Genomic DNA, 23,141 nt, shown 5'->3' with positions numbered 1-23,141 from the left:
AATAATGAATAAAGTATTACTTTATGTTAATGAGTAAAAAGCGCACACAAAGAAAAAAAAAAAGGGGCAGAAAGAAAGGGCTTGCGAATTCAAAATTTCTTCACGATCTTTCCCGCACAAAGCCACTCCCCAGTCCCCACACTCCTACTGAAACACAAGGAAAGAAAATATGTATTTCAATTTCTGAACCCTAATTCTGAAAATTTCCCCAAATTTCCCCACTCTCTCCTCCGGAAGAATGGCCTCTAAACTCCCCGACGAACCCCCCTGCAACACGCAGGAGACGGACGAAGAAACCATCGCCTTCAGGAAGAAACGGTCGCGGCGCGTGAGCTTTGCCGACCGCGAGATCACCTCGGTCCATATCTTCAAACGCGACGACGACTGCGAGACCCCGCCGGATTCCACTCCCAGGGCAGCTTCTGACCGGGACAAGGCAGTGCTTGGTCTCTTTAGAGATTTGGTGGATAGTGATGATTCAAACGGTGCTGATGACGATGAGGATGAAGATGACGACGTCTTGAGTGCGAGAAAGTCGTTCTTGAGGCCGATGGAGTCGCCGTCTCCAGGTGGAAGTAGCACAGTGGGGTCTGCTACTTCTAATGATGGTCAGTTTGGGTTGCATTGTTAATTTTTAAGCATTTGTTTTAGTTTGCCAAGACTTAGGGTTCATAATTGTTGAGGCGCCTTTCGGTTGTTATTTTGTTATTTGCTTTTTGTTTTGGAAACCAAAATGCAAAAAGTGCAACTTCAATATAAAAGCAAATACTAATTCTTTCGATAGCTTTGGTGAATAATAAAATGTTCTACTTTACCTTATATAATAATTATGTTTGAACGTGAGTTATGTTTTCATTTTTTGTTCATCTTTGATTAAACATGAATATTCTTTTCACTATTTGTGTTTTATTTCTTAGCAACTTTTTAAGAATCAAAAAGCAAGTAGTAAAATAACACTCAAACAAAGCATTAATATACAACGCCTCATTGCCTAAAATTTTCTGAGATGAAAAGATATTTGTCTCCTGTTATATCATAAATCTAGTGATTTAAGCTAATGAATAGAATGGTTAATGCTAATAATTGCCATGTTTTGAAATGTTTGTTCAAATGTCTTGTTGCAGAAGACAACTTTTTTGGACCTGTGTCTGCAAACTTTATCCGACCTGGAAGGTTGTCTGATTCTGCTGCTTCAGATGATAACCATGATATCACAATGGATTCAACAGCATTTTCAATGCATTTTCGTAGCATTGTGCGATCAGAGTCAGGAGATCTCACTACCTCAACAGGAGTTCGTCTTGCATCTGAAGAGAAGACGCCTTGCCAAGTTACCATGCCTTCTGATCCAGAAAGTTTAATGGTGTTAACAAAGGTGAAGAAGCTAAAGTCTCCATCACCTGTGCCTATTAATAAGTCTAGTGGTGGTAGAGATTCTAATGACATGAGTCTTGTTGGAGAAAGCCTGCATAGGTATGATTATGGGAGACTCTCTCCCACATTAGAAGCACTTTTGGCAGAAGGCAGTAAGGAGTTTAATGCCATCCCTGCTTCTGATTCTACCAGTCCAAAGTTATCAAGGATTGAATTGGCCATATCTCGTGAGAATGGGAATGACTGTGTGGAACCCTTACATTATGGGAATTTAGAGCCTTTCATCATTAATAATCATGATATGTCTAGTAATGGTGTTTCTACTGCTCAAAACAAACTGGTTGAGGCAACATGTGATTCGACAACCACTCTTATTGATCAAATAGTGCATGACTGCTTGTCGAACCCAAAAGATGGTCCAGTTGCTGAAGGTTTTTTCGATTGGCAAATCCATACTCCTGATCATCTGAACAAAGTATGGCTCAATCTGATGTTACTTGGACTATTTTTTTCCCCAAATTTTGGTTATTTTCTTATTAATAATTTAATTTGGTATCAGGGAACAATGTGCGTTCTCCTAATAATCTAATTTTACTCAGATTGTTTCTTTTTAGATGTTTTAGTTATTTCCTTTTTAATAATTTAATTTGGTAGTTTAAGTAGATTCACATGGGGTGTTGTTACATGATTGAATGCTCGGAGTTTTCATTTATAATATGCTGCTTTTTTTTTTTTCAATATTTTGGTTATTTTCTTTTTAAGAATTTAATTTGGTATCAGGGAACAAAGATTGTTCTCCTGTTAATCTTATGTTCCTTAGCTTTTTTTTTTTTTTAATGTTTTGGTTATTTCCTTTTTTTTTTAATTTAATCTGGTACTTTCATTAAATAGATTCACATGGGGCATTGTTACATGATTGATTTCTTGGAGTTTTCATTTACACATTGGTGCTTTGGATCTCACAATTTTCTATCCTAACATCTACAAGATCATCTTCTTTTTCTTTTGTGAGATTTTAATTTAGTATTATTTAGGAATCTATGTTATGCAATGACATGTCAAAGATGCAAGTATTGCACTTATCAACTCATGAACGGTTATTGCAGTAGCTTTCACTGACACAATTTCATATATTTCTTCCATTGACACCCTTCGTTGGAGATGGTGAATAGAGATTTATATACTTTTTCATTGCTCAGTTAGTATCTGTCAGTTCTTCAGGAAGAACTAAGGTATGGATTAGCACTCTTTTTTAATTGTTTCCATTTCAGGGGAACAAGGATATGACTGAAGTTATGTCTGGAACAAGTGTGCTGAATTCTGAGTTGCTTGCTGTTACTACTGGTACCCCACTAAACCAGAGTAGTGAAGCTGTTCAGGTAGATTTGTTCAAACAGTTTGAATGTGGAAACCAGCCTCCAACTAAAGATGGGGTGAAAGCAAATTCTCCTCAGGATGAAATACATACTTCTAATGTTGGTCATGCTTCTAATCAACTGCATGGGTCTCCATTAGCTGGGTCCATATACTCGATATCTGCTAAAAGGCAGCAAATACTTCTGGATACTACAAATTCACCGAGACGTGCACTATTTGTTACTCCTTCCCCAAGACACCCGGGTTCTATTTTGTCTAAGGGAAGCGTAAAACAAGGTGGGAGTGTGCCATCCATTTTGAAAAGTAATTCCAAGTTAAAAATTCTGGAGCCTTCTCCCTGTGCTTCTGCTTTCAATGATGGAATTGTAAAGTCAAAACTCAGATTATCAGAGTCTCTTTCTTCTAGAGCTTCTCCATTCAATACCATTATGGAGGAACCAAGTGAGAGTTTTCAGTGCCAACAGGCAAATGCCCCCATTATTAATCTAGAGGAGCAGTTATCCGGTGTTGATCTGAAGAAGGGGAAAGTAGATTGCAATGGTCTTGGGACTCCAAAGAACATCAGTAGTTTTATTCAAGATGGAGGGACCAGTGGGCTTGGAAAAGATAAGGAATATAATGACAAATCTACTGAAAGAATGGCCACATTTACTTCACCATCTAAGTTCACTCACTCAGGAAAGAAAATGGGGCATCATACTTTGACATCAGTAGAACTTTTAGATGGGACACTAGTAGCTTCAACATTTGGAATAAGTGAAGATAAGAGAGATACGGGTACAGTTTATAAGCTCGTTTCTCCTCTGGTGGACAGGTTAAATCAGTTGTCATCAGCAACAAAATACCAAGGCACTCTTTCTGGCAATTTAAAGCTTCAACATCAGGATAACAGCACCACTATTGTTTCTGGACGAGAATGCAACCTAGTAGAAACAGTTCCTATCAGTACCTATTTAACTCCAACAGCTGAAAACAGAACACAGTCCGGCTCACCTCTTGTTAAGATTAACAGTTTAAAAGACTTTTGTCTAGCAAGGAGGGTGGATGAAAGAGAAAGTAATGGGCTTGATTTGCAGAATACTTCTAAAACCTTGAGGGATTTCCCTGATGGTGTTGCCCTCAAACTGCAGTCAGGAAGCCGTGAGAAGAATATCCAGACTGCAACTGAGCCAACCCGGTCCAGTGAACAGATGAAGGTTTCTGCTGCTTATGCTTCCGTAGATGCACATGGAAGAAGTAAAAATGAGCGGTCTCCTCAAAAGGTATATGTCTTTCTCTATATCTTCTCTCATTCTAAGTCAGTCTACTGTGATCAAATCTTTGCCCTGTGTTTTGATGCCAATACTACCCTAAGTGCTTCCTAGCTCTAAATTCATATTAAAGCTGACATTTAAAGTCTGGTGCAATAATTGCTCAGAGCCCATCCAAGAACAAGCAAACTCAGAGTCCCACTTCAAAAGAGCCAAGTTGGAGCCTATGTAGGAAAGAACTGCATGGTGATAATATGCAACTCTCTGTTGCAAAAGATGTAGTATCTCTTAACTGCAGTTCAACTTTACAAAGGATTGATGACTGTCATCAAAGATTTGTACAGAATCCAACTCCTGTCCAAGACATTCAGATCTCTTCAAAAAGAAAAAGGACAAGTGAAGAAGTAGCTCTTCCGGATGTGCATCATGCAGATAAACGTAACATTATCCAGCAGAGTCCTAAATCTCATAAAGTTGGAGAAAATTATACGGAGCGTATGTTGGAATTTTATGATGGAAGTGATAAAGGAAATGAAAGGATTGAAGATGGCAAAACATCGAAAAATTGGACTGATGTATGTGTACCATGTTGCCTAATTTGTTGCATATCCAGATTTGGTGATATATAATGCAAAAATTTTACTGTTACCTGTCCTGTTGAATTTGATTAGATCTTATATTGCAGATTTCTCTCAAACTATCCGCAGATACAAATCAGCTACTGTCTCCATCCTTTGATAAACTAAATATAAAAGTGGTACATACCTTGTTTTTCTAAATTTTCTGTGCCCGTCTAACATTTTTTCAAAAATGCAGGATATAAATAATGATAACATCTTTTCCTAACCTAAATTCCCATGTAACAGTTCCTGTCTCCCTTTTTTTTTTTTTTCCCTCAATAATTTGAATGTGCAGATAAACATGATGGAAGATATATTGATTCATCAGCAGAAGGTTAATCTATGTGCGATGCTTTGTTCTGAAATTCAATCCCAGCTATGCTCGGTAAGCAACACTTCCAGCCTCTTTGTATGCAGGGGTGCTGCTTGCTACTCCCGACCCTAATAACCAAACTAGACTAACATATTGCTGACACTGCTCCTATATATTGCTGTTGGTAGGCATATGATCAATCCAGCAATATTTGGCATAAGAGGTGGTTCCACTTTATCCTCATGTCTTTATTATGAATGTGACTGATATTGGTGTCTGTAATTTTCATGGAAATCGTTTTGCATTACAAGTGTTACGGTTGCTGAAAATGATGTCCTTGCAGAGTTGCTGGGACAAAACCATTGCTCTACAGAATAGTCTATGAAAAGGCTAAATTGCAGTTGATGCATGTTAAGCATGAAAGATTGCTGGTATTTGCTTTGCTTTCTGTTTTTCTTTATCTTTTTGGTTAATGTTATTCATTCTGCTCAAATGTGTATGGTTTTGTTGCCTACAATCTTCAATACAGAAACAGGTACAGTTACTGAGAACCAGAGTTCAGGAGTCTCAAATGTTGAAGTTAAATTGTGTCATACATCCACCTGTGTCTGCTGAAAAAGACACTCAACTTGATGATAATTTACGTCCAGTTAGAATTGGAGGCAATGTTGCGGTATACTTATCTGTTATAAGATGTGGATCTATTCTGCATGTTTTTTAGCGCTATAAAGGCTGATATGGCCATGTTGCTGCTTTAATTAATTTTTTGTCTCATCCTTTTTAATTTATATACTTAAATGATTAAAAAGGAAAAAAGGTACTGCTCTAGAGACTAATATTATGTCATACAAATGGGAAACCGTGTTTTATTTTAAATGAAACCCTCGCTGGCTTTGTATGGCTCCCAATTTTCATTGTAATAATGTGTTTTAATTTTGAGCAAAGCCCATTTGAGTGGCAAAGAATTTTTTTTGACTATTTCTTTTTTGTGTATCTATCATATTTTGTTGTTTTTGCAGCTGGTATAAGCTATATGTATGGGCTCAAACATATATCAACCTAAGCTGGATGTAGAATTATATTTATTTTCCTCTTTGACATTTTAAGATATCTCAATGAAGAAGAAAATTAGAGTTAGTATCTTGGAAGATTATGGCTCATTTTTGCTTAAAAGTTTCGTTGAATTTATTTGGAGTATGATATTATAGTTTCTTGGATGATTACATGATCTATGTCTTCTGTTTGATGACAATATCTGCATGATTTATATATCATGCGATTGTTCAAAAAAATAAAAGATAAGCTTTACATATTTTGGGAATTGTCCTCTATATATTATGAAATACTACTAACTTTCAGCATAAAGCGCACCAGAGGCAGTGGAGGACTCCACCATATACTGTTGCTATGAATGATGCTAAATATCGGTAGCATTCATCAGCTATAACCAAAACCAGCTGTTTAAATATTAATATGATTCATCCTATCTCTTCATATGTTGTGTATTACAGTTGAGTTTTGCTCATGCCTCTTATAATGTTTTAAACGATCTGGATCATTAATTTTGGTTAATTTTTTGGTTCTTATGCTACGTTTTCTTTGTGTCATGCCAGGGATCCAGTGATAAAGTTACCACAATGAAGCATGAGGCTGAAGCTCTGGAAAAAAAAATAAAAAATTTAACCAAATCTTTTCACATTTATTGCAAGATGAAAGGAGAACCAAGTTGTTCTGACACTATTGATTTGGTTAATGATCATCTAAAGAAGAGAACTTGTTGCAGATTTATACGCCAGGATATGCAGGTCTTTTTAACTCTTGCTTTTATTCTTCTCAAAACACACTGGAGGTTATTTTATGAATGAGACATAACCTGTTTGTTATTTCATCAGTTGTGGGAGGTTGATGATTTGGAGAATAGGAATGGCCTTCACAATGTTGTTCTCAACTACCATGGGTTCATCTGTCAGAGGTTGCTTTTTGATGTATTTATCTTTGACCAACACTTGTTTATGTCAGCCAAGTTTTACATTTTTTCTTATATTTTGATGATCTGCAGTCTCAAGTTAAATACTGGTCCAATTTCAAGTATTATTGTTGCAAACAAATTGAAGGATATAAACATCACTAAGGTACCAAAGTCAACAATTTAACTGAAGTGTACCTTTGTTCTTTTTCTTTTCTGTTTCATTTTGTCATGCTTATTTTTAAAGTTTGATCTTGTTCATTAGAACTTCCCAAACATGGATGCTTGCTCGGCATTTGCATTTGTCTTTAAACATGAATCCACTAAGAAGTATGGTGGGTTCAAAAGTCTAGCACAAGAAACACAAGTAAGTACTTCTGTCTCATAATGTCTTGTGTCTCTTGCTTTTCTCTTATGATGTAAACAAATTATTTTAGTTTAATTTCTATAAGAAAAGTACACCATGTTTATGCTTTGCTTATGTTTGCCCTGGAATGAAGCTATAGTACATACTTTCAAGTTTCGAGCGAGTGATTCTGTGGTTTCTTGCAGTTATATTTTCTCTAACCTGTTGAACTTTTCTCAATACTTGTTCCTGTTGTATCTCAGAAATTTCAGAGTATTTCTGGACAATTGCAATGTTTGAAACGATTCACTTTATTTTGTCCTGATTATGCAGAGAACGAGTTTACTTTTGACAAATCTGCTAGATGTGGTTGAGGAAGTACAGATAGCGCAGTTAGAGATTAGAAATCTGACACTAACAAGCTTTCATTCTCCGTCTGGTATTCATTTTTCTCTTTATCATGTTCCCTGGAGTTGTGATGACATGGTGTAAATTCTTGAATCAATGGCTTTGGAGAATTTGAAATGTCATTCTTATCTTCAGGCAATCAAAGTAGAGATGGGTGACCAGATTGCATTTCTTGTTGGATATAATTCTATTAGAAGCCTATGCATGTTTATCCTGCATGAAACTGTCTTATTTATTCTTTTTTTTTTTTACTGATTGTGTGGAGCTTATCAATTTGGCCTTTCTAGATGTTGCTTTTATTTACTAGTAGTAGGATGAGATATACAGTCATAAAACTAATAATGGTAAGATGTTTATTTCCTTGGCTCTTTCTTCAGTCAGTTTAACATATTCAAGGTAAAGTCTCTTAATGATAAGTGTGCTAGACCATCCAAAGTTTTAATGCTTCTGTCTATCCAATTACTTTGTTAACAGTATAATTGTAAAGAGGTTTGGGCATAGCCCATAAATGGCTTAGCAAAGTTCAATCTATGTTGTGTAAGTATTTTTGCACTCATGTCCCCAAAGAGACAACGGTAACTTTGCTCTCATGGCTTGGCTTCCTAGTTGCCTTCTGCCTCTTGATTTCCAGAACAGTTATGACTCTTATCATTTATGCAGTTAGTTTGTTTATTACTTGGTTTTTTTTGCTGTCCTAAATTCTAAATCATTGTAATATCAATTTGCCAAAAACCCTGTTTTGGTTGGAATGCTCTGTTGGCTTGACTTAGTTACCATTTTTCCATTCTTTATATGTATGGGCAAAATCGAACCCCAGTCCTCTTTCTTCTGTCCAGTTTTAAGCCTTAACTTCCTAAAGAACATATATGGTCAAATTGAAACTTGATAGCACTCCTGGTTTGCAGCTGAGCAGCTGGGTTTGCAGCTTGCTTTCGTTGATTTTGACAGTGGTGTAAAGGTGATGATGACTGTTGACGTGACATGTTTGAACTGGTAAAGTCCTGCATAGATTGTATTTTCTACTTTTTCTTTAATAAGCATTTTGCTAATCTGATGCTTTATCTTAGAGCTGAATTGCCTGAATTGGATTTATGATCTTTTCATGTGGTTGAGAAATTTATAACATATGGAGCATAGATCTTTGCCAAAGAGTTTGTAACTGTTTTGTGCATTATGTTGATTTTTATATTAGTTTCTATGGATTGGTTCAGTTCATCAATTATTTTAGGCTTCAAAGTAGTCTTTTTTTTTTCTTATCCAATAAAAAATGTTAGTAGTTCAAGCAGTCTGATATTATTTAGAATGTGAGTTCAGCTGCCCTAACGTTGGATTCACTGGTTACTGTTTCTTCAATTTTACATTATTAATCTTGTTATAAAAGTGCCATTGGTAGTCTGTTTTATTTAGGTACCATTTTCTTCAGTTGTGGTTCAGATTGTAATTATGAATGAAATTTGGATAACAATTCTTAACAAATTCGAGTAGATCTGTAATTGTCTAAATATAAAAATATTGAATTCTGGAGACTCTTAGGTGACTGCTCATTGTTGTTTGTGCTCTGATAATTTAAAGCATTACACTATGTACCGATGGGCTCCACGGAAGATAAGTTTACTTGTAATTTGTCAAATAATCAACTGACTTCTCTTGTCTCGTGGTTTCTTAACAGTGGGGTTTATCCTTCGGAGGTCCTACCTTATCAGTTACAGACTCCCACCGCTGGGACAGAAAACTTACAGCTTCGACCACTCTCAGCTGAAATAAAAGCTGCAGTTGGAAACCTTAGAGCTGGACACTCGAGGATTATAAGGCTCTGTAGGTGTGTTTCCCAGGTGATGCGATCTTCGGGCAGGTGATGAGTGTTTTTAACATCCGTTAAGAAGACAGTCGGAACACCAACAAGTTGTTGTTGTTGTTGTTCTCCCTGTTGCTTGTTTGAGCATCGTGTTCTGTTTCTTTGTAAATAATAGTACAAAAGTGATGACTTGCTGACATCTTTAGTCACTGGTAAATGTAAGAACAATTTTTTGTGGTTCTGTTAATATATGGAGAACCTCAAAGTAGCCAGTTCACCTGAGTGCAGTGACATGGAGGTGAAATGCACTGTATAAATACTTAAAAAGCTGTATGAAAGAAATTGTTGGGAACAGAAGGAGTGTAACGTTGCGGATCAAAGGTGCAGCCTTTTGAACTGTTAGGGCAGTGTATTTTCCCAAATGAAGGGAGAGCCCTGCTAACGAGGTAAGCTTATCGACCTTTTAAACGAGGTAAGCTTATCGAACTTTTAAACGAGGTAAGCTTGTAGTGAGGAATAAACTTGAGTGGTTGAAGTGTCTACATCATTCTTCTTTGAAAGTCTAAACACTAGGGCCACCGGATTTATATGTGGCGTGGACCATCGAAGGCCAGCGTATGATGTTGAATGAATGTGTTCCTTGAAAACGTTTTTTGAATGTGAATATAGCTTTTGTCCGTACATAGTATCCTGGCGAACTTTGTTTCAGAGTATATACAAAACGAGGTCGCTATTGACGGACGTGGATTATTACTTGAACGGCCACGTGCAGCAGTTATGTTGTTTGGGCTGCCGGGTTTCTGGGACCAAAAAGTTTGATAAACAAGATACTCCCCCAACACTTTTTCCTGTCTTCGAACAGAAGAAGATTAAAAAATTGACGAAAGAAAAGCAAAAGGGAGAGAGAAAAATCTACCCATTCCCCCCCAACCCAGCAAGAAGGGGTTTCTTTCTCTGATCTGTCTTAGGTTTAAGCAGGAGGATAAGCTGTTTCTTTCACATAAAAACTCTTTTTTGTTTCACTTTATGCTAAAACATTATCCCGACACAAGGTGAAGATGAACCTCTCCCAAAGATTAGCTTGTGCTATTCCTAGTCTGCTTCACATTTAGCATGCTGCTTGAATCAAAAGCTGAGTCGCGGGTACAACTAGATTCTCCAAGAAAAAAAAAAAAAAAAAAGAAACGATTTCGCTTTATTTCCCTTTCAGCTTCAGGTTGGCGCACGGCGGTTGGTTGTTGGTAGGTGTGAAACCCGGGGGTGTTGAGTCAACATTTTCTTATTTACTCATCAAAAAAGCGCACAGTGATTGTCATGGGAATATAGAAGTGGGATAGGGAAATTGGCTTTGGTGGGGACACGTCGGATTTATTTAATTTAATTTATTTTGCAGGCACAAGGCCGTCGTCAATCAGTGAGAGAGACAAGGGTAGTTTTGGTATTTGGTATTAAAAAAGGGGAAAAGCGAAGCACTTTTGTGCGGTTGAATCTCACATGTCTTTTCTTTGTCCATCAAGTTGCTCGTCACATACTAATGCCTTATCTGAACAAATAGTTATTGCTGCCGCCTCTTCCCTACTCTCTCCATCATACTGTATTTTCTCTACTCTCCCACCCTTTTTGCCACCTGTGTTTTTTTTTAAGGGCAAAATAAAGTTTATTTCATAAAAGATTTACGAAAGATAAGGTAGTGTGGCAGCTCCTCACGGCTTACAATAACCCACCCAGTACGTTGCAGAAAAAGAAAGGGTCAGGAGAGAAGCCACTGGTTGCCTATGAGATCAAACTCAATCTGGAGTAATCCTATAGCAACCAATGAAGAACCTCCAGCAAGAAACAATGGTCGAAGTTCCACAAACATAAAAAACAAGAACCGAAAATGCAACCGGGGAAAATAATTTACGTTGCGCCTTTCCATTACAACTTCTTTATCTTCAACTCCCATTCTTCTTCATCTTTGGGCTTTGAACCCTCATTTTCCATTTTGCTCTTAATTTATTTATTGAGATGGATGGAATTCTTTAATTCAAGAATATATTTATATTTATATTTATGGATAAGTTATTATAACTTATAAATATTAAATCATGTAAGGCACTGAGACACCTGGACGATAACTCCTATGTTGAAATAAATCAGTAAATAAATTCATAGAAACTCATCCCACGTTGACCACCAATCATTGAATTCTCCAATTTTTAAAAGTACCTTAAAATTGATAAATTTTTAAAATATAATAAACAAATAGGCAAAGAAACTAAAAGCACCATGGGAAGAGAATCTAGGAGTAAAAACTTTTATAATAATAATAATTGAAATGTTTGCCCCCCACACATAAAGAGTGAAGTTACGAAGAGAGAAGCGACTACTTAATTTAAAAGCAAAAATCCTCCCCTCAAGTGGCACAAGAATAATAATAATAATAATAATAATATTATTATTATTATTATTATTGTTATAGTATGTACTATTCTATTTGAAGCATATGATTGGCTTCACTTTTTAGTTTGTTTTGGAATTTGATTTGAAGCAGAAGTTGCCTAATCCACAAGTAGAACAAGACCTCTCTACACAAATCAGAATATAAATATAATTCACAAAACATCATATGACAGCTTAAACTTGCTCCTTTTACAGACTCCACCAACTTAAAGCTATGCATACCGTTTTAACCCATCTAACAACAAATTCATTTATTATTTTTATCTCTTTTTTTTTTACATAACAATAATTTTTCATTTAATTTTATAAATAAAATAATATCTATATTTCGTAGCATTTAGAAAACATAAAAAAAAAAAACACAATTGGAGAGAGGAAAAAATTAAAAAAAAAATTAATTGGGAAGTATGGAATTGGAAGCTTTGTAAAGGAGGGACCAAGAAAAAGAAGGGCCTAACTTTTCCTTTCACGATTGAAAAGGACAGGGCCCCACTTTCTTTACTCTCCCATTTTGCCCTTTTTAATTACCCTTTTTTTTTTCCCCAATTTTAATTTATTTATTTCTATTCTCTCTCTCTCTTTTGCACTTTTTATCAGCTTATGTCATCACATTTCCCATATGCACCCACCAATTTCTATCTCTTACATAAACTCAAAGCAGAAGAAAAAAGAGTAAGAAAAAAAAAACAGAGCAAAAAGAAAAAGAAAAAACAGAGAAAAAAAAAAAAACAGGAAAAGAGAGAGAGGAATTCTGGAAAGCTCTTGTTCTAGGGTTTCATATTTGTAATATTTTTCAATAATTATTCAATATTAATATTACAGCTAGTTCCCGATCTTGTCCTCTTCTTTTTTTTTCTTTTTTCTCACGGTAAATTTCTCATTCTCTTTTGTTTTAGTTCTTAATTTGATTTCCCTTTCTCGGTTTATTCTTTCCTTCTCTAAATTTGATTTTATTTCTGGCTTTTAGATTTACTTTTTTTTTCTGGTTAATATTTCCGGATGTTTCGGTTTATTTATTGATCCTCTGCTTTTTTGGCTTAATCTGTTTTTTCGTGTGTAACTTCGTTTTGATTATGTAGTTTAATTCTTGGATTGAAGTTCTAAATTTTTTTCTTTAATTTATGGCAAAAAAATTATTCTTGTTTTCTGTTTGGATGTTTTATTCTTTTTTTTTTTTCATGTTTTGAAATGTAATTAATTTTGCTTATAATTCTGTGCTTAGTCCCCTGCTTTATGGTTTTTACTGTTAAAAGAAATAGTTAATTCCTTCTTCTATTTTTTTCCTTCAATTTCTTTTATTCTTATTTGATTTTGACCGCTGTAATCGTCATGGAGGACTCTCTAAAATTTGATGAGCTATTTTTCTCTTCTATTTATTCTGTTTTCCTTTTGTACAATTAGAAATTCACTGGTTCACAGTAATTTCTTGTTTTCTGCTGGCTTCTGCGTGTTTAAAACTGTTTACTTTTTGGCTGTGATTATGAAAAATACAAGAAACTTTTACCTTTAAACAGTGCTGATCACGTGAATTCTTCCATGATTACAGTGTCTTCTAGAATTTGACCCTGTTGCTGTATCATTATTGTAATGAGCAAATTTGAAGTAAATTAAGCTACCCCATATAGTTTTTCAGTTGATATTCCAATTTTCCCATTGATTAGCTTGCTTTTATATCAAACATGAACTGAGTTCTCTTGTAACAGCAATCTTTTGTTTCCCTCTTTGTGATAGCTATTGAAGTGCAAGAAGAAGTAGCAGAATCTTGGATCATATGAGAAGCTGCTTGCCCTGGTTGATATATAATTTGCGTGGAAGTCTGTAAATTTTGGCGAAAAGTTTTAGGTTTTGATTAGGTGTAGTGTCATTGGAAACATGGGTTACATTTGTGATTTCTGTGGGGATCAAAGGTCAATGGTATATTGCCGGTCTGATGCTGCCTGTTTATGTTTGTCATGTGATCGAAATGTTCATTCTGCTAATGCACTGTCAAAACGCCATTCAAGAACATTGTTATGTGAAAGATGCAATTTGCAACCTGCATTTGTTAGATGTGCAGAAGAAAGGATTTCCCTGTGTCAGAACTGCGATTGGATGGGTCACGGTACCTCTACCTCGAATTCAACACATAAGAGGCAAACGATTAATTGTTACTCCGGTTGCCCATCAGCTGCAGAACTTTCTTCCGTATGGTCATTTGTTTTGGAATCCCCTTCAGCAGGTGAATCTGCTTGCGAGCAGGAATTGGGTCTGATGAGCATCACTGAGAACGCAGAGACGACTTCCTGGGACCCTACAGAAAACACCATTAGCCAGAATGGTACTGGTGTTGCAGAGGTGAATGATGACCTTGATGCCGATAAGGGGAGTAGTTGGGGTGGATCTGCATCAGTTCCTGAACTCAGATCTGCACCACGACTTCTGGATCAGCCAGCTGGATCAACAGATTTATTGCCCAAGGTAAATGATGAATTCGGAATATTTATTTTAGATATACTGTTTTTGAGATACCTTGAGGCCTTTGGTATCTCAGTTTAATGGGGTAAAGAACTATGATAAGCATTTCAAGAAAGTTGGTTGGCTTTTTCAAATGTATCATGCAATCTGTGCTAAATGCTGAAAAACAAATTAACAGTGAGTTTTTAGTGATAACTGCGCTTTTTGGTCAGGAACAAGCGTTGAGGTTAAGGTCACAACTTACTTTTCATATTAATTTCCTTCTGCGGAAGAATTTTATTCCAAACTTTTAGCTTGACTTAATTGGGCTTGGCTTCTGTGTGTGTGTGCTAATGTAAAAGATATCAGTTTTTGACTAAAACTACAGTGTACCACGAATTTGTATTCAGCTTGTTCTTTTAGTGGTCTCTTTAGATATTTTTATTTCTTGGCCCAAAAGCAACTTAAGTTTTAGGGTGATATTATAGAGAACTATTAGGCCTTTACAGTATGATTATAGAAATCTGTAACCTGGTCATTTATTCTGCCAAAACATAATGCCTATTTTTACCATGGGTTTTTAAATGTGGAATCCTGATCTCCTCTAATTTATGCACATGAATGACTTTCTGGACTCTAGGCTAATGCCACATCTATGTGGGTGAAGTTGTATCTTTTAATCTGGAGGGAGAAGGGGGGTCTGAAAGTAATGGATTGAAAAAAATGGGGAAAGTTGGTTGAGGTTATTGTTGGAAGTTATCAAAAAAAAATTTTAAACATTAAAAGTGTGATTAGAATAACCATTTGTTATTAGTGAATTTGTTGGATTTTAGCATTAGATGGTCCAAGTTCATTTTTGACATATTTGCAAAAACCTTCATTGTTGAAAATTTCCGCAAGTTTCGTTTAATTATCAATAGAGATAATATTTTCCGTTTTAGGAACCTTTACAAATTTTTACTTTATTAATGTGCAGTTATGTTGCCCTCAAACAAAGTGTCCTGGACTTTGTGAAGATGATCTCTATGCTGACTTCAACATGGATGAAGTTGATTTGAACCTTGAAAACTATGAAGAACTCTTTGGGGTTACTCTCAATCATTCAGAAGAACTTTTTGAGAATGGTGGAATCGATAGCTTATTTGGGACGAAGGATATGTCTGCTGCTGATTCCAATTGTCAGGGTGCAGTGGCTGCTGAGGTTCTTTCATCTCTTTTGATCTTGCTTTATGGTGCCTGTGTTATCTTTTTTCTGATGATTGTATTCTCATTTTCCTAGATGTTATGCTTTTTTCTGGTGTTCTTAAATAGTAGTTATGACATTTAGCCTATACCATATTTCAGCTGTCAGTTAACGTGAAAATGGAAGCATTCCTTGCCAAATTAAAATAGAGAAAACAAATTGATACAGCACTGAGAAGCTTTAATTTGATGAATGGGTTGTAAGCTTTAGTTGTTGGTAAAGTACAAGTTCAGTATGGTTGTCATTGTTCTTTTTCAACTAAATTTTCCATGCTGTTACTCAATGGCAATTATTAATTTTAGTGCGGTATCGCTAGCATCAATAACCTTGATTTTGAGACATGATTAATGTACCAAAAAGGAAGTTTACTATCCTTCCATGTGCTGGTTCTTCATTTTGTATAAGTGATCAGAGGCAAAAATCCCTGTTTACTTGGGTCAGTATTATCTGTAGGAAAACAATAACCCTGATTTTCGGACATGACCAATGTACCAAAAAGGAAGCTTACTTCCTTCCATTTTCTTGGTCTTCGTTTGGAATTGTGAGTACTCTTTTGACAGTTTCCAGAGGTACTAATATCTGATTTTTTAGTGTCATCCAGATTATTGGTAATTCAACTTTCTTGTAAATTTTGTATGTGTCAACAGTTTGCATACCAACATTGGCAGTTTAATGTGCTTGGATATTACTTGCATGTTATATCTCCCTTAGGAGTCACACTGTAAAGAATCATTCTATAATTCAAGCCCCTGAGCATTTTAAGTTTGTACTTGGCAAATGTTCTTATGGTCAGAACTAAATATGCTTGTCCAGGGATCATCTGTTGGATTGGTCAATGCCATCCAGCCAGCATGTAGCAATGCGGCATCTGCTGATTCCATGATGAGCAATAAAACTGATTCAGTTCTTTGTTTTACGGCAAGGCAGGCCCATTCAAGCCTCTCATTTTCTGGCCTTACTGGAGAGAGTAGTGCAGGAGATTACCAAGATTGTGGGGCTTCATCAATGCTTCTCATGGGAGAGCCTCCTTGGTGTCCTCCATGTAATGAGAACTCCTTCTCATCAGCAACTCGAAGTGATGCTGTCATGCGTTACAAGGAAAAGAAGAAGACACGGAAGTAAGTATATGCCAATAGCCCATATAAAATGTACATATGTTCTACTTTGACCACCTTGACATATAGTTACTAAGTTGATGACTTTGTGGTTTTAGTCCTTCTTGCTTTACAACTTTCTGGAATTTAGATGTTCTTCCTTTTTATTCCCCTTCTGGCTCTGAATTTCTAGTTCTATGGGTATGGACTTATTATATGGTTTACCAAGTGGACAATATCATGCCTCAAGTTCTTGTTCCTCTCTTGCTCTCTTTAGTTTTCCTTCTTGTGGACCTTCTCTATTTGTCTCTTAAGTGTCAATTTAGTTGTGTGCTTTCAGTACAGACCCGACAACAGAACTCACATGCCACCAAATAAAAGCATCATGTCTAGATAATTTTAATATTTGTGTTCTTACTTGTATCTCATTATCATAATCTGTAAGCTGTGCATTTTAGTTACATTGAAGGAGTTCATTTTCACTGTGGTGCTCTCTTCTAAGTAAGGAAATGTGGATTTGCATTCCTGTAGCTATCCACAATCCTTGCCTCAACTCTTAACATTTGATTTTACTGCAAGTCTTGTTCACAATCCTCAATTTTTTTAAAAAAAATATTATTCCACCTGTTGGAGGAATTTATATGTTTAAAATTTGTCCTTGTTGCACGGTGATAGGTTTGAGAAGCGTGTGAGATATGCCTCTCGGAAAGCAAGGGCTGATGTGAGAAAGCGTGTAAAGGGGCGCTTTGTTAAAGCTGGCGATGCCTATGATTATGATCCATTGAACCAAACCAGAAGCTGCTGAGAGTACAATTTTTTAACCATGCTTAGAAAAAGGAAAGAATCACAAGATGTTAGTTGGAAAGAATTGGTTATTGTTACCTAAAATGGTGAAATTGTTGATGCTCTTATATGTTTTTTTAGCTAGTTAAATGACAGGCTGTATGCTTGTATCACAGGGCTCCAGGTTTTTATGAGGAGAAGTTGGATATAAAAATGCCATGAATAAATCGCCAAGGCCTGGTTCTCCGTTACCATAAAGATTGATGGATCAGGACATCATTTGGCAAGATCTGCCTTAGATCGCCGTTGCTGCTGAGCCTTTGGTTTCCACCTGCCATTACTGTTGAGCAAAAGTTCACCTGCTCAATTCGTTTTTTACTAGGGAAAGGAGAATGCTTATTGGTCCTCCAGACATATTTATGCTCAGTGTTGGTTATGTTGACAATTATATATCTTCAGCTCTTCTATAAAAGCTGCTGCTGTAATGACATGTGAAGAAGCCCAGCTAACAATTGTCAAAGTCGCCGGCAAAAAGCATGCAGCTGTAATTTTGCTCTTAGTTTTTTTCTGTTGACATGTATAGCATAGATCTATATGTGCAGTTGAGAGAGTGACATGTCCGCCGTGCCCGAGTAACAGTTGCTAGGTCAGGCAATAAGCATGCAGTTGTAATATTTCCTTCCTCTGGTGGTGGACGTGTACAACACAGGGTAAGCATATGCACTTAGGATGAAATTGTGTGTAATAACTTATACAAAATACATTCTCTATATTCTTTTATCCCCCTACACTGAATGTGAAAAGATTTCAAGGATATCCACTCTGCCTATGCTGCAATTTTCGAAGGGTTGGGTTTGTCACTTTAATATGCAGTGTTTTATCGTTCTTGACTCTCACCTTCGATGGGCGTGCGAGCTCTCGACTTGCCGTGCCTGTTTCAGGTTTTCTAGTTTCTTTACTAGCAAATAAATAGCAAAGCAAAAATGATTCAGCATGTTTTGTTTTGTATCTTGGACCTTTAGTACTAACCTCTGACAGATGTAGCTAAAATGAACAAGTGCAACGTTTGGCATTGAAACATGGCAATGCTTGCTGAGAATTTGGTATATCTGTTCAAACCAACAAGAATCAAGAACCAACGGGGCTTTTAGCTGAGTACGTACCATCCTTTCGTATACAAACTTTCCTCATGGTGTGGAGTGAACAATGCCATCTTAATAGCATCTCCCAAGGGAGAGTGAATTCATTTTGGAAGATTTGAAGCTCAACATGAAGAGAATTGTCTACTGCAAGCCGACCAATGAAGAGGACCCAGCAAAGGGCTCCTCCGTCTAAATGATAACGGTATTTGAGGTGAATGATCTCGTCCTTGATACTTCCTGCCGAGAGTAACCATGGCTTCAGATATGTTCCATATACAATTCATTTTACATATCGAAGCTAATTTTGCATTGATACCCCGACCCTTGTGTTTCACAAACAAATTTTTTCAAACAAAAATATTATATTGGTTGATTGCACTTGCTTCTCTAATTCATAGGCTAATAACCATGCTCCAAAATTTTCATTTCATTCCATCAAGGATGGGTGAAGATAGGAAGAAAAAACAACCATTCCTCTGGGTTGAATTCATTTATAATGATAACTGACTATTGCACAGCATTGGAAACAAGTAAAAGAAACAAGAAAAAGAAAGGGTCATTTCTGTGATTATAACAGGTCACCTCATGGTTGGCGAAAACACTATTACCAACTGTAAGAGATAACATTTAAGCTCCTTAAGTTCAAAGGATATCAATCATCATCTGAACCACTATCCTCAGACATCCTTCCAACATCATCAGCTACTGCTGAGTCCTGTGTGCAAGTAGCAGACAAAACTTGTTATCCAAAAAGAACAGGTAAATGCATGCAGTCTCTGCCTGCATTTGATGTCTGTGTCTGGGAGAGAGAGAGAGAGAGAGGCATGACTTGTGTAATATTCAGAAGAATGAATATTCTTACCGCCATTTTATCCCAGCTCTTCAACTTAGGATTTGTTAACATGTAATTATCACGCAATGGGGCCCAAGCAGGTCCATCATCATTCCTAGGATCAGATGATTTATTACCCTGCATGTCATAAAACGGAGTGAGCAATTACAGTAAAAACTTCTGCAAAATCCAAAAAAAAAAAAGAAAACTAAATGCATTTAATGTGTAGTCCCCACTCAAGTATGGGCCCAATTATATAGTTTTTACTTAGCTTTGCACAGACAAAATGATCGTATTTTCTAAATTTTAGTATATCAACAGCAATAATATCCAAAAGTGCATAGTGGAATGATATAGCAGGATGCAAGAAACTTATAAAATAGTTAAGAAAATAACCAACCTTACTAGAAGAGTCATGTGCTGTCAACGATGGCTTGCCTAGCTCTGAAAAGAAGGCTTCTTTCCTTCGCTTCCTTATCACTAGCATGATGCATGGAATATAAAGTCAGAAAACTGGAACTAGGGTAGTAATCACCTTATTAGGGTTGTCCATGGCTAAACAAAATTTTCTAGTAATCTTTTAATAGCAGAAAAAATTAAGTACCATGAGCATTCATATTCGCATATAAAGAAAATGTATGGTCAACAATATTTTTGGCAAGGCATCTCTATAAGTAATACTGATGATAATAACAACTGTAGATCATATTTCAGTTTCAGCCTCTACAACTAAGGTTTCAAAAGCATAACATATTTAACTGTATTATGACAAAATCCAATTAATCTTTTCATTTGTATATCATGCATGCAAATATAGTTTCTATAAGCTTCAACACCTAAAAAACCAGTGATCAGATCTTGCTGCAGATATAGGACAAAGATGCATGTTTACTCCAATGCATAGAAGTAATGATTATGCTTCAACCTTCAATGCTATGCTTTTGAAAGCATAAAGTGTTCACCATTTAATTATAGAAAAATGACAATAATGTAAGTCTATATGTATATATACCAATAGGCTTGCAGTCCTACGTGAGGTGAATTATAGAATGACAAACATATCAGATGATTGTCTGGCGATAATAGTATATCATGTCTTTCTCGTGGATCTGATCATAAAAAACACTAAACACAGCTGTGAAAGAAGCTTTAGATAAGCAAAGAGCCAAGAATAAGCATTTCAAGTTATTCAAAAATGCCAAATGCCAAAAACAGGGCCTCAGCTTAGGGATCCAGAACAGGGTTTTCTTGGCAGCCAGGATGTTAGATAATGCACATTTCACAAAATCAGCAAATTTGCTTTCAAATGATCAACAATATATACAACTTATAGCCGTAGAGATTAGCTGCATACTTTTCGCATCTTTAGACCTTGAAGGGTCCAATCCTTTCTGAGCCTTTTGTGCTTTGTTCACCTACACAACATATCAAACAACAAATTTAGAACCCACAATTGATAGTAATAACTAACAATCTAACAAAACAAACTCAAAAGACTATTAACTTTTGACAGTAAAAGAGGGATGGTTGGGCTTTCATAAAACAACTTACAGCGTTAAATAACTTGACCACTGAAATTCCCAGCAACACATAAACAACAAAACTTAATTAGCATGAGAAAAAAATATGCAATAAATTAAACAAAAATAAAGGTGTTAAAATACACTACCTCCTTTTGTAGCAATACCAATTAGAAACTTCTCACGCGAATCCAAGTAATTAGCAGGCTTCACATGCCCCTTTTCTGCAACCTGTAACATTCATAGCACATATATAAACAGCACAGCAACAGAAAAGTCATGAAAAAAAATTTAGTAGTATAGTTTTGGGAAAATACCAAATGTTTTTCTTTCTTAGCTTCTCCCTTAACTTTCCTTTCAGCTTCCTCTTCTGCTAGCTTCTTTGCAACAAGCTGCTTATGCCCTGATAATACTGGACCCTATTTTAGAAAAAAAAAAAACAAAAAGGTTCCAAAAGTCACTCATTGAAAAAAAAATAAAAAAGGAGAAAAAGAACCAAGTTTGGAAACTAGCTTTACCAATGAATCATCAGCTACACTCCTCTTTATAATGTTCTTAAATGCCAACCTGAATGCTCTAACACCTTCTGTAAACCTCATAATCCCAGGTTGAATTTCATCATCTTCAGCTTCTTCACCTTCGTTTTCGTCAGAGGAATCATCTCCGCCGCCGCCCATTCGGATATCATCAAGGGCTGCCTCCTCCTCCTCCTCCGCCTCCTCCTCATCATCGGAATTGTAGTCACGGGCGCGTTTCTCAAACAGATTTCTCATCTTTTTACTCACTCTAAGCTTTTTCCCTTTACCCTCCAACATCTTAAGTTTCTTATTCTTGGGTTTGTTACCTTTCTTTTTACCCAAATTTCTTTTCCTTTTCCCAGGAACGCTGCCTTCCTCCACCATCATCATGTTCTGCTTTCAACAGAAAAAGACCGAAACAAAAGAACGAGAGAGAATTGCTAAACCCTTTTTAAACCCTAATAATACAGAGTGAGAGGGGAGTGTCTGAAACTCAGGAGAGAGATGTTCTCTTTTCCCCAATTAACTTTATATAGTTTGTTTTGGAATTCTTTGTTTGGGCCTTTTTCTTTCGTTATGGGCCTTAAGGCTCCTCTTCATTTTTTGCTATTGGGCCTTATTTTCAATGAGAACCAGAGCTTGGGATTGGCGCTGGCACTTGTACCAGCCCAGTAAGAAGCGGGCTTCTTTTATGTCTTTATTTTCGTTTATTTGTTATTTGAGGTAATTAAAATAAATCAGTCATTTTAATTTTAACTGGAATTTAACTTAGCAAATTCTGTCAATTGTGGCCCACCACCCATACAAGCCACCAGTGACGCGGCTCACCTAAGGCCACACCCCGCAACAACTCTCTCTTAATAGTTACATGTGGAAAACCACTTTTTATAACTTGTAATACCCTTTTATTGATATGTTCACGTGACATTATCTGAGAGTTCCATAAAACCCTCTTTTTATATAAAGTTATAAATAGATATATGTAAAAATCATGCCTAAAGAATTTGGTAGTGAAATAAATTTTATTTTACTATGTAATAAACTTATGTCATTTATTCATTTTATTTTAATGTGCAAATGTTTCATATTCATTTTTATTTTATTTTTTCTTTAACCATAAAGTAGTTTTATTTCTAGACTCATTAACAATTAATCTTTAGTTATTAAAATAATATTTTAATATTTTTCAATATGATTATATTTAAACTAGCTTTTAACCCACGCAATGCATTTTTTTATTTTATAACTTCAATTTTTTTTTTTAATATAAACTCGTAAAAATTACTTGATTCATATTTTATCAAATAATCTTTTGTTTTGGTTAAAACATGTTCTTTTATTAATATATAAGCTTAGAAAGGATATATATATATAAATAGGCACACTCCATTAAGCATTTGTTTTAATACTACTATATTAATTAGATTAATTAGAGCTCTGAATTATATTAAACTTACAATTAATTGAGTATTATAACAATGGAAAATGTTTATGTAATTAATTTGGTCTTCCCGGCATAAAGTTAAAATCTTGCATTAATTTCTTTTTGAAAAAAAAATCTTGTTGTGGAAATTGCCCAATAATCAACAAAAATAAAATTTAGTGAAAATAAGCAAACAAAAAAACACAAGAATTTACGTGGTTCGGCCTCTTGTCTACGTCCACGGAGTGAAACTGTTCTTCTA

The 23,141-nt window shown here is 35.8% G+C and overlaps 3 protein-coding genes across 11 annotated transcripts; 2 read left to right on the top strand and 1 right to left on the bottom strand.

The window, feature by feature from the left end:
• Positions 79 to 9,803, top strand: LOC18612517. Of its 3 annotated transcripts, none has more exons than XM_018114284.1 (16): positions 79 to 608; positions 1,128 to 1,849; positions 2,646 to 4,013; positions 4,169 to 4,576; positions 4,687 to 4,758; positions 4,917 to 5,006; positions 5,123 to 5,157; positions 5,278 to 5,365; positions 5,464 to 5,607; positions 6,548 to 6,739; positions 6,827 to 6,906; positions 6,994 to 7,066; positions 7,166 to 7,267; positions 7,580 to 7,685; positions 8,560 to 8,647; positions 9,324 to 9,803. In XM_018114284.1, exons 1-16 carry the CDS (start codon positions 239 to 241, stop codon positions 9,508 to 9,510), a joined length of 4,125 nt encoding a protein of 1,374 aa, XP_017969773.1. In that variant the 5' UTR covers positions 79 to 238; the 3' UTR covers positions 9,511 to 9,803. The 3 variants fall into 3 exon arrangements, with proteins under 3 accessions (XP_017969773.1, XP_017969772.1, XP_017969774.1); XM_018114283.1 differs by having other exon boundaries at positions 1,125 to 1,849; XM_018114285.1 differs by lacking the exon at positions 7,580 to 7,685 and having other exon boundaries at positions 1,125 to 1,849.
• LOC18612516 (zinc finger protein CONSTANS-LIKE 9) lies at positions 12,498 to 18,260 on the top strand. 7 transcript variants are annotated; one of them, XM_007049357.2, is made up of 6 exons: positions 12,498 to 12,759; positions 13,623 to 14,348; positions 15,301 to 15,525; positions 16,495 to 16,685; positions 17,337 to 17,498; positions 17,621 to 18,260. In XM_007049357.2, exons 2-5 carry the CDS (start codon positions 13,764 to 13,766, stop codon positions 17,464 to 17,466), a joined length of 1,131 nt encoding a protein of 376 aa, XP_007049419.2. In that variant the 5' UTR covers positions 12,498 to 12,759; positions 13,623 to 13,763; the 3' UTR covers positions 17,467 to 17,498; positions 17,621 to 18,260. The 7 variants fall into 7 exon arrangements, with proteins under 7 accessions (XP_007049419.2, XP_007049418.2, XP_007049415.2 ...); XM_007049356.2 differs by having other exon boundaries at positions 17,337 to 17,514; XM_007049353.2 differs by having other exon boundaries at positions 16,381 to 16,685; positions 17,337 to 17,468.
• On the bottom strand, positions 18,996 to 21,956 carry LOC18612515 (RRP15-like protein). The gene is made up of 8 exons (XM_007049350.2): positions 21,457 to 21,956; positions 21,256 to 21,357; positions 21,088 to 21,169; positions 20,970 to 20,989; positions 20,773 to 20,833; positions 19,819 to 19,898; positions 19,449 to 19,556; positions 18,996 to 19,301 (listed from the first exon to the last, which is right to left on the bottom strand). Exons 1-8 carry the CDS (start codon positions 21,844 to 21,846, stop codon positions 19,239 to 19,241), a joined length of 906 nt encoding a protein of 301 aa, XP_007049412.1. The 5' UTR covers positions 21,847 to 21,956; the 3' UTR covers positions 18,996 to 19,238.

The sequence above is a fragment of the Theobroma cacao genome, chromosome 1, assembly GCF_000208745.1.
Source record: "Theobroma cacao cultivar B97-61/B2 chromosome 1, Criollo_cocoa_genome_V2, whole genome shotgun sequence".
Classification (NCBI taxonomy): Eukaryota; Viridiplantae; Streptophyta; class Magnoliopsida; order Malvales; family Malvaceae; genus Theobroma; species Theobroma cacao.
This window is presented reverse-complemented; position numbering and strand designations above follow the sequence as displayed.